This window comes from Lampetra fluviatilis, chromosome 23, assembly GCF_964198595.1.
Source record: "Lampetra fluviatilis chromosome 23, kcLamFluv1.1, whole genome shotgun sequence".
Lineage (NCBI taxonomy): Eukaryota > Metazoa > Chordata > Hyperoartia > Petromyzontiformes > Petromyzontidae > Lampetra > Lampetra fluviatilis.
In genome coordinates, this window is record NC_136297.1 from 6,717,055 (window position 1) to 6,733,838 (window position 16,784).

A 16,784-nucleotide genomic window follows, 5' to 3' on the forward strand; every position below is an offset into this window, starting at 1 on the left:
GGGGCGTGCGGGAGGGGTGTGTGGGGGGGCGTGCGGGGGGGTGTGTGGGAGGGGCGTGCGAGGGGGGGTGTGTGGGGGGGCGTGCGGGGGGTGTGTGGGAGGGGCGTGCGAGGGGGGGTGTGTGGGGGGGCGTGCGGGGGGGTGTGTGGGAGGGGCGTGCGGGAGGGGTGTGTGGGGGGGCGTGCGGGGGGGGGTGTGGGAGGGGCGTGCGAGGGGGGGTGTGTGGGGGGGCGTGCGGGGGGGGCGTGCGGGGTGGGAGGGGCGTGCGGGGTGCGTATCGCGGCGCCTCTATTCGTGACAATGCGGTAAGGGACGCGGCGCCTAAGATCCGGTTCCTCGCCCGCGTCGTCTTCGTCGACGACGGATCCGGTTCCGCAATCAAAATGGCGAAGCGCGGGAAGACGTCAAAGGTGGCGACGAAGTTGACGGGGGTCGAGGCGGTGCGGACGCAGCCCGAGGAGGACAAGAAGAAGAAGAAGCAGGAGGCGATGTTAGAGGAGGGGCACGAGGAGCGGCAGGAGAAGAGGGAGGAGAAGGGGGGTGAGGGTGAGGAGGAGAAGGGGGGTGAGGAGAAGGGGGGTGAGGCGGTGAACGTGGAGGAGGATGATAAGAAGAAGCAAAACAACGAGGCGGAGGTGCAGGAGGCGCTGGAGAAGATCGTCAACAGCTGGATCCTGGACTACGTGTTCTACGTTGGCAAGCGGCTCTTCGACGAGGAGAACTACTTGGAGTTCGGCGAGATGAGGGACATCATGCAGAGTACGTGTCTCCCCCCTCCCTCCATCCTCGCCTCTATCACAGCAGCTGCGACTCGTGCGTGTAACCCCGTGCCCACCAACCTCGCCGCATTTCCGATTTAAGCACGGTCGGCGACGTACGGTGCGAAAGAAGTTCGACAGTACGGGCGACCCTCACTGCATCATGCCGCTGCTGCTGTTGATTTGTTTGCAATCGCACGTGTCGATATCGATTTAGCGTGTCGATATCGATTTAGCGTGTACAGTCGTGCTGTGTTCTCAAAGAGAGTTATACCAAATGTGGACCTCCACGTGGGATTCTAGATTTGAAGCTTTTGTGGCTGCAAGCATTCATAGTCTTAGGTTTTTTCGGCAAAGTCACGTGGGCAAAAAAGAAATAATAAAAATAATAGAAATAAAATTATTCTATTATTATTGCAATTTTTAAAGTCACGTACGTAAAAAATAAAGCATAAAAATAATTGAAATAATATAATAATAAATGTATTATTATTTCTATTATTTTTATTATTAATTTTTTACCTCCACGTGGGAGTCAAAGACTGGAATCGTAGAGGAAGGAAGAACGAGTCCAAGATAATTCTAGATTTGAAGCTTTCGTGACTGCAAGGATTAATACTCTTAGGTTTTTTTCGGTAAAGTCACGTAGGTAACAGTTCACCAACTCTGAGGCTAAGCAATTGAATGGCCAAATCACTTGGAACTGAATATTTACTTGTTGCTTTTCATTGGTCATGCAAAATCATCAGTGGTGGTTAGTATCAGAGGTGGGACAAAGTCATTGTTATGCAAGTCCAAGTCGAGTCGCAAGTCATCAAATTCATGACTCGAGTCTGACTCGAGTCCAAGTCACATGACTCGAGTCCACATCTCATAGGTGGGACAAAGTCATTGTTATGCAAGTCCAAGTCGAGTCGCAAGTCATCAAATTCATGACTCGAGTCTGACTCGAGTCCAAGTCACATGACTCGAGTCCACACCTCTGGTTAGTATTGTGCAAGATTGAGGGCTCCTCGTTCAGAATGTGTCCGCTGTTGTAATTAATAACTCCCATGTAATTGTGTTTAAAGTACTTTTGCTGTGTTTAAACGGTAAAGGAGTTTGTGGAATGCGCACCCTGTTATCATATTGAATAATACCGTGTTTTAATAACAATACCGTTAGTTTTAATTCCCGTTGCTATTTTCAAAGTGGGCAATACTGTTGTGGTCGAAACAGAAGAAGAGTCATGGCGTGCTCAGGTGCATTGGGCACATTGCCTCACCCCTTATTGTTTTCAGTAGTAACATGCGGCATTTTCATTAGTGTTTCAACAGCTACAATGGGCAGTACTGTGTTAGGGAGTGCTGAGCAGTCTGGGATCCGTTGTAAATGTGTCATTTGTAATTAATTGCAATTACTAGTCGGGTACTGGGTGAGAGTGGTGAGAGAAGATGTGGTCTATTGCAGTGTTTATCCGCTTTACTTTATTTCTTTTTACTCATATTATTGACACAGCCTGAGATTGGTTTTGTGTTCACGCGTGTATGTATGGGTGTGCGCGCGTACACGTGAGCATGGTGTTTATGTATCCGCGTGCAGTGGTGATCCAGCGTCCTTTCAAGCAGACCCTGGAGGCGATGATGAAGCTTCGCGTTTTGCAGCTGATGTCACGCCTTGCCGAGGCTCAGAATCTCGGTGAGTCTGGCCTACCGAAGAATTAGATTAACACGTAGGCTTTCGTGACCAATGTTATCCACAGAGGTTTTTTGGGTTGCATCGTGTAAATATAAATGGGTTGTGGCAAATGCTATGTTGGTCAGACAGGACGAGTGATCAGCATGAAACTAAAAGAACAACCGTGCCAACAAGGACACTCAATTGATTTTTATAATGTTGAAGTTCTGTGCAAAACTAGTTACTTACTGGCCAAGAATAATTCGAGAATCTATCGAAATTGAGAGAAATTAAAATAATTTTAACCGTTTGGATAGCTACAGGCTTAGTGCTGCTTGGAAGCGAATACTTAAGTAATACACTATTTAATTGCATGCCTGTACAGGTCACTAAACGTCTATGGGGATTAACTGTGAGCAGACAACAGGTACTGAGATTTTCGTCCACACAAATAACGGCAGGATGTACAAGCACAATGTACATGCATAATGTGCATGCATAATGTATGTTAATCACCCTATGGATAACACAAACGGTAATGGATATCCATTGTGATTTATATGCACACATTAACACCCCACTCTGGCCTTCGCATTTGACTGGCTCACAAGTGACGACATCGCATTTATCCCTCTAAGAACAAAACGGGAGGATTTATCTAAATCTGTCTTTCACCTGATGATGCTAGTCGTAATTACTGGCGAAATGTTGTACTCGAATTGTAAATGTGGGTTTACTCTCCAACACACCGGTGTGTTGTACTAGTAGATAACATTTAGATTGTGTTTATTAAACACGTACAATCGTGTGCTGTCTGCTGTTCTATGTGCACAGAAGCGCAGTTTGAAGATGACAGCCTCACTCCAATGGAATCAGCTTTGCAGGTGCTGACCATCATGGAGGATGAACTAAAGATCTCACAGCCTCTGACCAAGCTCAAGGAGCAATTCAAGATACAGGTAACGATGGTAGTGTCTTCGTAACAGGTGCTTGCCAATCTGCTGCTGGATGAATGCCTGTCGTTCATGGGGATTGATTCACAAATACTTTACATTGGTTAGTGCTGGTTGTTAATGATTGAAAGCTCAGAACCGATTCAGATATCACTCGCCACTGATTTTAATCGTGGCCTGGAATCAAATGAATGTTTCTGGGTTTGTAGAATACTCAGTCAACCACCGTGCAGCCATTCCCTCCACAACAGCTAATCCATGATAAATGCATGACATTTTGCGTATATCAACACTTGCATAATTTTTCCCCAGTTATATTGTTGACGTTGAATTTTTGTGTTTTTTTATTCTGTTTCTTTTTAGGCAGTCATTCTTTGCTTTATTCAAAACGACTATGTCAAGGCTGCGGAGGTGTTCAAGAGGCAGTTTGGCAACAGCAAGACTAACAAGGTATGATGACAAAAACCTTTTTATATGTACAGTAAATGTTAGGCTTGTGTTTCCGATATTCAGAATTTCAGATTAATCTATTCATCAAATGTCAGACGATATGAATTTTTTTTTATTTTAGATTGATCCAAAAACATGAAGTCATGTCATGAATATGATGTAAAAGTTGTTACGTGGCATTGGGTGACAATTGTCATATAAATGATCTGCAAATCTGAAAATTATCAGAAATTGTCCTTTAAAATCCACATTTTTTCATCTGAAACTCATCCTTGGAAATTTGTTGTGTGCAGCCTGTGCTATATTGAATGTGAGCTTTATTGAATAACTTTTATCGCCTTGAGATTTTTAACAACATTTTTTTATTTACTTAACTCACACTATGATTTGGTACTTTAAAGTAAACTATACTACGAGATGGTGAGACTGCTAAATAACAGATACATGTGAAAAGTTATTTATTGCCGATACTGTCCTCACCCAGCCCTTGAAGGATGAACTACAGGCTGCTTTGAAGAATCGCAGCGTTCCCGTGTCTTTGCTGACCACCTACCCACTCAGCCAAATCTTCCAGTGCGTGAACAACTTGATAGAGCCCCTGCTGAGTCTGCAGTCACTACCCTTCCTGCTCAACGTAAGGAATGATGAGAGAGCGCATGGGCGGTTGGGTGGAAAGCCCTTCCACAAATAAGGCGATGACTGTCGTTGTTGAGTTGGACAACTCTGTGGCCAAAGTAGAATGACTTGTGATATCGTAGCTTGCAATGTCGCAAGTTCCGTTTTAAATGAGATTTGGTGTAACTCAGGAGTGTGTATGATAGTTTCGACATTGGGCGTCTTAAAGTTAAGATACTTCGTACATGAATAATGTAGCTATCTTTTGCCACAGACCGAGTACGTCATTGGTGCTTGCTTGTCGGCCTGGCAGGTGGTTGGCTGGTGTAGTGATAGTGTAATCTCTCGCAACAGCTCTGACTAACGTGAAAGTTACACTTTCACGACAACATTCGTGTTTACTTTGACGTCCAAAGCCTACATGCGAGCTCTGCGATATGAAAGTATTTCAAGGTGTGCAGTGTGTAACTGTTGTGTTCTGTCGGCAGGCATCAAAAAAAGTCCTACAAGCCAGGAAAGAAGCCAATAAAGGGTAAAACACCCCTTTATTAACCCTTCCCCTCTGCACCCTTAACTGTTGTATATTACCATCTACCTATATAGGTCAAACATAACCACACTTCTCGTTGTTGGGCGGCGTGTGTATTTTCAAGCACGTTATTAGCCGTAAGTCTTTTTGTAAAACAAAACAAGTGGAATGAGTTTTCAGACTTTAGATTATATAAGTTACTCGGTTTAGCCCAGGGGAAAAATATATTTCAAATCTTATCTTGTCTTAAAAACATAACATATACATACACAAATACTATGCCCCCCCTCCAAAATTATTTTCAACACCCCCCCCCCCTCCCAGTCAATTTGTATTTTGTCGGCGTACGTACCTACACACCCTACATACAATAGTCATTAGTATCTACTGACTCTATAGTAGTTCCTACTGACTCTTAAAGTAGCATCTAGTGATTATATAGTAGTATCTACTGACTCTGCAGTAGTATCTACTGACTGTGCAGTAGTATCTAGCTCTACAGTAGTATCTACTGACTCTACAGTAGTATCTACTGACTGTACAGTAGTATCTACTGACTGTACAGTAGTATCTACTGACTCTACAGTAGTATCTATTGACTACAGCAGTAGTATCTACTGACTCTATAGTAGTATATACTGACTCTATAGTAGTATATACTGACGCTACAGTAGTATCTACTGACTCTACAGTAGTATCTATTTAGTATAGAAGTATCTACTGAATCTACAGTAGTATCTACGGACTGGAGTAGTATCTACTGACTACAGTAGTATCTACCAACTCTACAGTAGTACTGGTAGGAACCTCCTGGTTACACCAGCCCACAGGGGATTATTGTGTCCGTCCGTCGTGCAGGGAGGGGCTGGGTGGGGAGGGGCTGGGTGGGGAGGGTGGGGAGGGGCAGGGTGGGGAGGGGCTGGGTGGGGAGGGTGGAGAGGGGCTCGGTGGGCAGGGTGGGGGTGGGAGGGGTGGGGTTTGGTGTTGAGGGGCTGGTCACCCCGTGGTGCCCTTATAAAACTCAACGTTTAACCTACTCGCGCCGGCTTGTGCCCCCCCTCACAGTCGGCCATATTTGCGGAATACACCACGCCGTTGACCTTGGCCATTGACCGAGCAACCCAACTTTCCTACCAGCTCCCTCCGCAGGAATGTGTTAAATACCAACTCTGTATTAGTAATTTCTGACTCTACAGTAGTCTATTGACTCTCTCGTATTATCTGCTGAGTACAGTAGTATCTATTTACTCTATAGTAGTATATCCCAACTCTACAGTAGTATCTACCGACTCTACAGTAGTATCTACTGACTGTAGTAGTATCTACTGACCCTACAGTAGCATCTACCGACTCTACAGTCGTATTTACTGACTATAGTAGTATCTACTGACCCTACAGTAGCATCTACCGACTCTACAGTCGTATTTACTTACTCTATAGTAGTATCTACTGACTGTAGTAGTATCTACTGACTCTATAGTAGCATCTACCGACTCGACAGTCGTATTGACTGACTCTATAGTAATATCTACTGACTGTAGTAGTATCTACTGACCCTACAGTAGTGTCTACCGACTCTACAGTCGTATTTAGTGACTCGACTTATTCCAAAGCGGTCGTATACCGAGGTTCCACTGTACGTGACTTTACCGAAAGAACCAAGAATATGAATCCCTGCAGTCACGAAAGCTTTAAATCGAAAAGTAAACCCAACAATTTGTCAGTTAAAAGCGTTGCAAGGCATGCGCAGACAGACAGAGAGACAGACAAAAAATTACTTTTATAGGTAAGATAGCATGAATAAGCCTTGTGGGTGTAATGACTTGCACACCCACCCACCCCATGATTTAAGATAATTGTGATTGTGTCACACATCGATTCAACATTGACCTTCCTTTTTTATATTGTGGTGATTGTAGAAGCTGCTGGTGGTTTTAGGGGTCATATGGACCCATTATGTGTAGTGGGCTCAACTGAGTCGCAGACATACTTCTTAGAGGCAACACATTTATTTATACCAACACGTTAGCACAAAGGGGTAACTGCCCCTTTACCAGATAACAGCCTATGGTGGTGGTCCACCAGCTAAACTACGCTAATCACACTTGGGAGTTAGCTGCAATGGACCAGACCCCGGCTTGGGTCCAGGTTCACGTGTTGGTGATTCTTCTTGGACGTAGAACGTAGATCTTCAAATGACGGTCGCAACGCTGAATCCTGGTCCCTGTGGGGACCCGGTTTATATGCTCCCGGGTCGTGGATGGCCCCGCCCTTGGCCACGGCCACCTTGGAGAAACCTCCGGTCGTTTCTCGACCCTTGACGTAGGATCTTTCCTCCGACACGTGACCACCCCCTAGCCCCCACCTGGGGGCCCCATGTAGACTTTACTGGTCACGTGTCCTTCGGGGTCAACCAGAGTGCCATGGCCCACAGTAACCTAGTTCTTGTGGCCTGCACTCTCACCCTACCCTGTAGGGGTCAGCACTACACGCAGAGTGTGGTGCCACTCAGCGCTGTCACTCAGCGCTCACCAAGCCCCCTCCAGGGCTGGTACTACACCCACATATCCGCGGTGTCCGCGATGTGTGAGTACATCGCACGCCGTGCTTCACTAGAGCCGGCATTACCCAGTGACATCCACGATGTCGCTACATACGTGATGTCAGCGATGTGAGTACATCCGCACGCCAGGTCTCTTTAGAGCCGGCACCGTAGTGACATCCGCGATGTCACTACATATGCAACATGCATAAATTGAAGTATTGATTCGTTACACGTGATTTAATGTATGTGTAACGGGTTCCGGAGACACTTGTAGAGGTAACTTCTTTATTACAATCCAACACTCCAACACTCCAACAGTCCAACAGTCCAACTACTCTGTTACAGCCTAGGTACACAGCCTAGGTACACAGCCTAGATACACTACTCTGGCTACGCTCTGGAACTCGCCCTCACAAGGTCGTAGAGTCGGGAGTTCCAGAGTCCCACCACTGGCCCTCACAGTGTCCCAGGGTCCTCACATGGCTGGTCTTGGGTCTTGGGTCTTGAGCTACGACTGGCCCTGATCGTCCAGGGAGCTCCCCTTTTATGCCTAGTCCCCAACGAGGGGTGGGGCCGTGTGCGCCCCCAGATATCCCACAGAGCACACACAGCCCCCCCCCCGTTGGTGGCGCCAAGCGGCTTAAGCTCCTGGGCCACCCGGGAACCCAACGCCTGGCGCCAAGAGGCTTAAGCGTCTGACCCGCCAGGGAACCCAGCGCCTGGCGCCAAGAGGCTTAAGCGCCTGGCCCGCCCAGGGTCCCAGAGCCCCCAGCAGCCCCCCCCTTATGTCACTACATATGCACCCTGAGGCAAAAAAAATTATATTAATCGATAACATATATGCTTTGGTTAGCTGTCTAAGATGTCTCCCTATATATCTTTAAGTTAATTAAAATAGCTGAGAATATCCAAGCCTTTTAGTAAATTAAGTTACAATGAAGGTAATTCATGATCTACATCTTGTTTCTCGCAGCTCTAACGCATTCACCTTCAGTCACCCGGGTATTGGATCATATATTTTGTTGGTTGTCTGTATTTAGATGCGTGTATCTTGATTTACGGCAATGGTGAAGACCAATGGGCGAGTACTATCTGAACTTGTCCTGGGGTCTGTCCTGGACTCGGCTTTAAATTAGTACGTCATGCAGTGTGTAAACATGCAGTGTGTAAACATTACTGCATGTGGTTCTGGCCACACCAGGTGCTTGCTAACAGCATTTACCCCAACGGTCTCGATGTAAGCTACAGGATGGATCTTTGTGTGTGTGTAGACCGGCAGCTGATCGCCCTGGTACCAGCAGCGGAACAGGCAGCAGTGGCAAGGTTTTTGTTTCGTGCTTCGAGGTGCGTGATTCCTTTGTGGCGCTGAATGCATTGGGGGGCGGTGGTGATGAGCGGGTCTCCCTCAAGCTCTTCCAGGTAGCCCTTGTGTCCTCTCCATAAAATATGGTTTCACGTTAAAATGTTGATCGTCTGTTTAGCGAGTCCAGACTTTTGAGACCTTTTCCTTTGCCAAAGGCTGATGGGCCTATCTCTTTTGCATAAACATTCTCACGGTTTTATGTCCAGCATCTTGTAATTCAGTCACATTTAGACACTGTATCCAAATTGTAACGTATGTTTCTAGATTTGAAGCTTTCGTGACTGCAAGGATTCATGCTCGTAGGTTTTTTCGGTAAAGTCACGTAGGTAAAAATAAAATAATAATAATAATAAATGAAAATAAATCAATCAAATCACGACGTTTCGGAGGCAACACAAGCTTCCTTCATCAGGTGTGAAAAGGCACAGCAAAATAACTGTAAAAAAAACCTAAGAGTATGTAACATATGTTTTTATGGTCAGCCTGCAGATTCTTGTAATTGGGGTTATTTTCACCTCAACCCTAATTTCTAAATACAAAAACACCCAAAATATTACGTTAAGTACTTATATAAATGTTGTTAAACCCATGTAATCAATACAGCTGCAATCTGTTAAGATTAACAAATGCGCTACTTGCAGGAGATGGAGGGTACAGATTTCTTGCTGGAGAATGCCATCCCCTCAATCGCGAAGCCTGTGACAAAGACGAAGAAGCCACAGCCTACCCCACTGGTGGCGACAGCACCACCGGCTGCACCACCGGCTGCACCACCGGCTGCACAACCGGCTGCACAACCGGCTGCACAACCGGCTGCACCGTCAAACCCAGCGTGTCCGGACACCTTGCTTGGAAACCACCCCCAGGACATAGCTGCCACCACTCCTCACAAAGGAGGTGGGGAGAAGTGCAAACGTGGCGATCATTCCAGCAGCAGCAGCACGGATGACTCCATTTCTTTGATGTCTCTGCACAAGCGCATCCTCAGGAGAAGGCATAATGCCTTGGACAGCGGGGTGAGTGAATTCTGGTCACATACATTAGCTGTGCACTGAATAATCAGTTTTATCAAATTCAACCAGAGGTCTGTCATTTGAGGTCCGGTTCACTCCCTGGGACCATGACTACGCGATCATTGTTTGGATCTGGAATGTAATTTTTGTCATGCTTTCCTCTGACTTTAATGGGCTTGTCTTGGTTTGTCGGTAAAGGTACAGCCATTTTTTGTCAATCCGGTGCTGGATGAGGCCCCCTCCCCATGCCGTGTGTGTCGGAGGGGTTTCTTCACCACACAGGTCAAGATGGGAATCGTATATAGAATGACTTGAAGTTGTGGGGATAATTGGGCAATAATACCCATAAAGGATATTAATGGGACACCGATATATAACTCAACTGCTCTTCCATCCAAAACCTGATGACCCCTGTTTCCAAACCCCTTTATTTACCCCCTGATCTAAATTTGATCTGTATTGACTGAGTCTTAATTGGCGCTCGCTGATGGGGCCTTCGGTGAAGGTCCGAACAATAAATGGGATCCATTGGCTGTTTTTCCTGCAGTCGGAACACTCGGACAAACATAGCCCACAAGTCGCGAAGAAGTTAAAGGTGCACAACCCATTTCAAGTCAACGGCAAAAACACAACGGCGAACGCACCCCATCGTTCCAAGCAGCAGAAGTTGGCGACAAATAAGAGGTGTGGCTCGTGCAGATTTCTACATTCATCTTTGTCACCAAAACCAGCAGCAGCTATATGACCATCGCTTCCGTCGACAGCAGCAGCAGTATCATCATCATTGTCCATAGTAGAGGTTTTTTTGGGTTAGGTCGCTTAAATATATAAATGTGTCGTTAAAACCCACCACCACCCGACACAGCCAATACCCAACACAGTCATCGTCACCACTTATGGTAACCATAGCATCAGCAGCAGCATCGTCGCCACAAACACCAACATCAGCAGTAACATAATAATCACTCGTATTAGCAGCTGCATCATCACCACTACTGACAGCACAGTAGCTCCATAACCAACAACAACAACCGCCATTCGCCACTAAGTGGTGGTGACGTTACAACGGCGCTTGTGCCAGGCTATGTGCACGTTGAGGCCACGTGAAGTGTTGAACGCCCGCTGGCAGGTCACGGGGCAGACCCAGGCGCCATTGGTCGACTGACTGAGATTATTGGCCGATTTACCACCTGTGCCAACTTTCTGTGTTTTAGCCGCCCGGCGCTCCACTCGTTGTGAGCGTCGCTCTTCTGCCCTCCGTTTTTGTTGGAGGGCAATTGGCCAGTATCATATTTTATGAGCCTCCTCCACAGAGGCCGATCTTGATACCGCTGGTACCAGTCATCTGCAAGTCCACTCAGCTCTACATCCTCCTGTACCACATTACTTCATCTCTTCTCTAGCCCGTGCCGTGCCCGTTTAGCCCCCTCTATCTGGCCGAACAAAAGCTGTTTAGGCATGCGTTGGCTGGGAATGCAGGCTACATGACCCAGCCAACGCAGTCTTGCCTGCCAGAGGATCTCACCGATGGGATTTGTCCAGATCTTTCAAGGATTTGTGAGCTCCTCACACAATCCAGCCTGGTTAAACCCAGGATGGATCGTAGGCAGGCCAGCCTAAATGTTTCTAACCGGCGAAGATGTTCCATTAGGGGGGTCCACGTTTCGCAAGCGTAGATAAGGGAGGGCATGACTGGCCAAGAAGACCTGAAGTAGTGTAGCATGACAGACCTGTTAGCTTCCACACAGCGTTACGCCGCTCGACTGATTCGGAGTGAGACCTCTGCTGTCAAACCGGAGTCAGTCATGAGCACACTGCCCAGGTATAGGAAACTCTACTCTCTCCACAACAGCAGCAGCATAAATGACTCTCTACCATCAGCATCACCAACAGCAGAAGCAGTACCAGTACCAAGTACAGACAGCAGCACCGTGGACATCAAGACTATTCGTATCCACAGCATCCACATCGCCAAGAGCAGCAGAACGAACACCAGCAATGACAGCAGCAGCATGACCATCACCAGCATTAGTTTCACAATACATAGCAGCAGCAACATCACAACCATCGCTCACACTACAACCACCATCAGCAACAGCAGCATTATTACCACCAACCGAGGCAGCGTTGTCACCACCACCACTACCTTCAACTTCTGCATCACCATGCTCATTACTGTGGTATTGGTGTTATATTGTATGTCTGTTGATCATCTTTTTCACCATACGTAACCAAACGTTAAAAATGGACAGCAGTGAGTGCAGTGGCTAGTGCACTGCTACTAACCCTGCGATCTAAGATTGAAGCCTATTCACGACCAATAACTGCGGCCGGGATTGGTGTTGTCACCCCACCCCCTTGTGGGCCGTGCCGGCCTTCATAGATGCTTGTTAATAGCACTTTCACCAACAGTCTGTTAAAGGCTATATGGGGAACTTCGTGTTTGTATAATGTTTATAAACAATATTGTTTATGGTATTGGTGTTTTTCCTACTCTTATATATTTGTATTTTTTATAGTTTGCAGTCCCTTAGCAGATCCGAGGGGTGGCTTGATTGTACTTCTGATGCTTCACAAAATGCGTCATTGGGTGAGTACATGGAGATTTTGTGCTCAAGTGTTTTTATCGGTACTGATATTGCTGTTGGGACACTGCACAGACAAATAATATTGACGGCAGTGCATTGGGTTTGTGCAATATACCTAAAAAATATTTAAAAAGAATAATCCCAATTAAAAATGATCCTTGTATACTTTGATTCTGACAAAAAAAAATTCAAGTAACTGTTACTTTGAAAGCTGAACATTTGCTTTTATAATTTGTACAGGAACGTCAGTGATTTCAGCCGACTCCTCCATCGCTGGACGCAAAAAGAGGGTGAGTTGTAATACCTGTTCCATCACCTTCTCAATTATACCTGTTGTCCACAAAACAACTGGGGCCCATGTCCATCAAGTCATGGCTCAGGCTCCAGGTTGGTTATCCACTGCAAAATCTGAGTCGTGCTGTTGACGTTATAGGCAGTGAATAGTTATATTCGACAAATGGTTACCCCATCTCTGGCCCTGATTGGCTCCGCGAAAAATTTCAGAGGCTTTTTTGAGGCCAGAGTTATCCTGCATCAACTCTGACAAATCGCCAGCAGAAAATCATCCATACTCTTGGCACTGTGCTGGCATCGCTCGAATGTGTCTGAAAAAGCTTATAGACGCAGATTTACAGCTCTATTTTGATGGGAAATTTCTCCCCTAGGGCAGTAAAAAATTACATTGTCCAGTCTAGTAATTTAGAGACAGCCAGAAAAGCATATTGAGATGAAATAATGTTTAAAACATTTTATGAGAATAAGATGTCATTTGTATTTTAAAAGTAAAGGTGCAACCCTGCAAACACTTGGTCATGCCAACTCTGACGGAAGGGCCTCCACTAGAGATAGTTTTAGGGCACTGCCCGGAGCGGGCCCACTCTTCCACACTTGCCACACCTTGGAAGAGGTGGGATTACCCACACTTCACCCCACCACATGGAGACTTTTTGATCAGCTAACTGTGTTTATATCCATTTATCCTTCTGGGTGGACCGAGGCAGGTTTATTTCATAAACGTGATACATTTTTCAACTACATACATGGGGAGGTTGAATTATAGATCCAGTCCGCCACAGAGACGATCTGGCTGAAGAAAGGCGAAAAGAAAGTTGAGTGTGCTAACCATGACACCATAGCAGTATCTCACAAAATGTTATTGTTTTTATCGCTATACATAAAGAACATGTTTTAGTTACCATCCCTTCTTCCCCAACTTGCCCTCTTCCCAGCAGCACTGGTCTGCTTCCGAGACGATCTGGCTGAAGAAAGGCGTGAAGAAGTACGGCACCGGCAACTGGGCCAAGATCCTGGAGTCGTACAATTTTGTCGGCCGCTCCAACGTGATGCTGAAAGATCGTTGGCGCACGCTCGTCAAGCTGGGAGAGGACAAGCTGGATGTCTAGCGGCCAAAGATACATGCTCTGCTCGTCGCAAATTAAACACCTGCACACCCACAGTCCTGATAGTGTTGCCAAGTGCAAAAGTGGTGGTTGGTCTTTTCTCGTACATCTTGTTACCGCTCTGCAACTGAGCTGAGCCAGTCCGGCATGGCTCTGTAAGTGCCAGTTGGTTTTTCCACTGCAGAAGCCATGTCGCATCGCTGATGTCACACGCAGTGAATGAATTGAGACGCACGCAGATGACCCAGTGACTGTGCTCGCCGTGTACTGACTTCACGTCGCACGCGATGAACGCGTCCTTAGCCGAGGCCTGCTTTTGAGGCCAGCTTAAGTGTGGAGCATAACCAATGGAAAACCACCTGTGCACCGTGAGGGCCCCATACTGGCTCTGCCCAGATGTCCTAGTCGAAAAGGGGTATAGATCCAGTTGTTTCAACATGGCCGGAAAATGTAAAACAAAAATTTACCACTGCCACGATTAAAGTCCGCGTAAGAACATTTACTACGGGACATATATAATGTGTCCTTCAAGAGAAGCACACATCTGATGAAGAGGCTAGAGTATTATGACATAAGTGACGAATTAAATCCAAACTGTCCATTCAGAATGTCTGAGGCCACAGTTTAAATTCTGTCTAGGTATAATTTATTAGTTGATGTTACGTTTGGACACCCTGTATATACATTTCAAGTTAATGCAAGGATAGTTGCAGTAAGTCCTCGTTTAATGTGGTCGATGCGTTGTGGAAAAGTGCCGCATTCAACGAAAAATTGTCCCCATAAATAATTTAACAATAAAGTGTGGAGAGATACAATGTACGCGCACAATAAGATTGTGGGATAACTGAGGGTACGCCACCGCATGACTATCTTTCCGCGAACTGTATCATACTGCTCGGCTGCGCAGCCCAAGAAAATTGTTCTTTATCGACCACTCAGAAACTGCGTTGTAATGAGGCGCATTCCGCGTTACGTGAGAAGTGTTCCCGAACGGAAGAACCGCGTTACAGTGAGGGAGGACCTGCCGTACATGAGCACACGTGCGCACTGTCACATTCAGAATTTTGGAGTCTTGTACCTGATACTTTTTAATAAAAATAAAAGTAGCCAAGTTTATATTGTCCCATATAAAAAGTAAATACTCTCTTACTATAGCATCACACGACTTGCACTGGTGAGTCCAATTCTTTTTTTTATATGCCTTGTAGTTTATTTAATTCTTCCTCATAGCAGGCTGCAAAGTTTAGTTTTGCGCTGTGTGGGAATGGTGTTTGTATAATACAACCACAAAGGACACCCTTCTGAATGAATTTTTACTTTAATTCACAACGATGCAATTATAAAAAAATGTGCATGAACCAGAAATTATTTCATAAAATGTAGTCGTCAAATTGGGTTGTAGAAAGGATGTTGGTATAATTGTTCGCACACTGGACTTGCAGTCAAGGTGTCACTGGTTCAATCTCCCGGCATTGAAACTTTTGACACAGTGCCGAGATGTTAACTACCTCTCCTGGTATACAGGATGTTGTGGGTTCCAAACGAACCGTGACGCCTGTGTGTTTGGAGTTTGCATGGTCTTCTTTGAGTCATGGATTTCTTTCCCGGTATTGCCTTCCACATTTTAGAAACATGCGTTTAAAGTATTTGGCTGCGATAAAGTCCCACGTGAAAAGCAATTTTGTCGAGCTATCATTTGTGGCCAGAGCGCTTCTGAAAAATATCTATTTAGCTCCGGGGACCTTACCTGGTCAAATAAAAGGATTCTTACGTTGGTGCAAGTTTAGTAAATTCCCCCTACCCCTCCAGCCAGCAGTATAAATGGGTTCAGTCGATCGGCAGGTCGAGTGTGGTGAGAGTAGAGCTCCCTCTCGTGGACACCTTTCTGCCAGCACTGATACAAGTCATTAGCTGCACGTTTACCTGATGGACACAACTTGCTTCGATGGCGAAAAAGGCGAGGAGATGAGACATTGCTCCGGATTTGCAGGTTCCTCGATAGTAAACTTTATTTTATTGTAATTTTTACTTTATTGAAAAGCGTAATTGTGCGTGTACATAGGACGTAAGCGAGATGGCTTGCACAACATCTATAATCTCTTCCCACTGTCCCGCGGTGCTCATCCTCTTGGATGCGTTCCCTCCTTTTGACTTTCGTCTGTCGACCACAAGCCCTCTTAGTGATGTATGTTGCCTAACTGCCTGATAATAAATATGTATCATTTTCGTTTGTTCCCTAATCCACGGGTTTTTTTGGTCGAGACCTCTTTCAATGCTTTTTTCGAGTGCATCTCTGCACTTTTCAGATATTTTTCCTCCTTTTTTAAGTAAATGTTACTGGTCCATGTGCAATAGTAACTAATATGCACTGCAATCGTGTTTTTGTTTTAGGCACATTCGTATTTTACCTTTTGTTATCAGTTTGTTTTTAAAAAAAATAAGCCCAAATCTTCATTCAATTAACTGCAATGCGGCCAAGGAACGGATTCGTGGGCACGTGTGTATCTTTACAACTTTTTTGTATTGCAGTCACATTTGTATTTTCTACCATTAGTCCGCGCATACTTGTTATAAATGTACAGTTGAATGTCCAAAATATTTCCGTAACATAAATGAAACTTGCGTGGAAAAGGTTACAAACGAAATACAGTTCAGGTACCGTTGGTTCCATGGCAAGCGCCTAAGCCTCACTTGTTCTCGTCAGTGTGTTCATCCCATCAATTCTTATCTCTGCTCTTTGTTAGTCTCGCAATTACATGTATTTTCAATGTTATGATCAATGTAGGAAAGTAGATTTATCGTACTTCTCACCTTCAACCCGCACGGCGTGGGGAAACCCTCATCCAGCAGTGGCTTTACAGCTGTGACGCAACGTGTACATCATCAACACCACCCACAATTTCAAATTCCTGTT

The 16,784-nt window shown here is 45.7% G+C and overlaps 1 protein-coding gene across 1 annotated transcript; it reads left to right on the plus strand.

The window, feature by feature from the left end:
- Positions 1–361: 361 nt before the first annotated feature.
- On the plus strand, positions 362–16,748 carry LOC144940664 (telomeric repeat-binding factor 2-like). Its single transcript, XM_078866949.1, has 12 exons — positions 362–759; positions 2,340–2,435; positions 3,249–3,373; positions 3,731–3,817; positions 4,302–4,451; positions 4,921–4,964; positions 8,778–8,925; positions 9,511–9,885; positions 10,430–10,566; positions 12,402–12,472; positions 12,711–12,760; positions 13,700–16,748. The coding sequence occupies exons 1-12, from the start codon at positions 384–386 to the stop codon at positions 13,871–13,873; spliced, it is 1,833 nt and encodes a 610-aa protein (XP_078723075.1). The 5' UTR covers positions 362–383; the 3' UTR covers positions 13,874–16,748.
- The last annotated feature ends 36 nt before the right edge of the window (positions 16,749–16,784 follow it).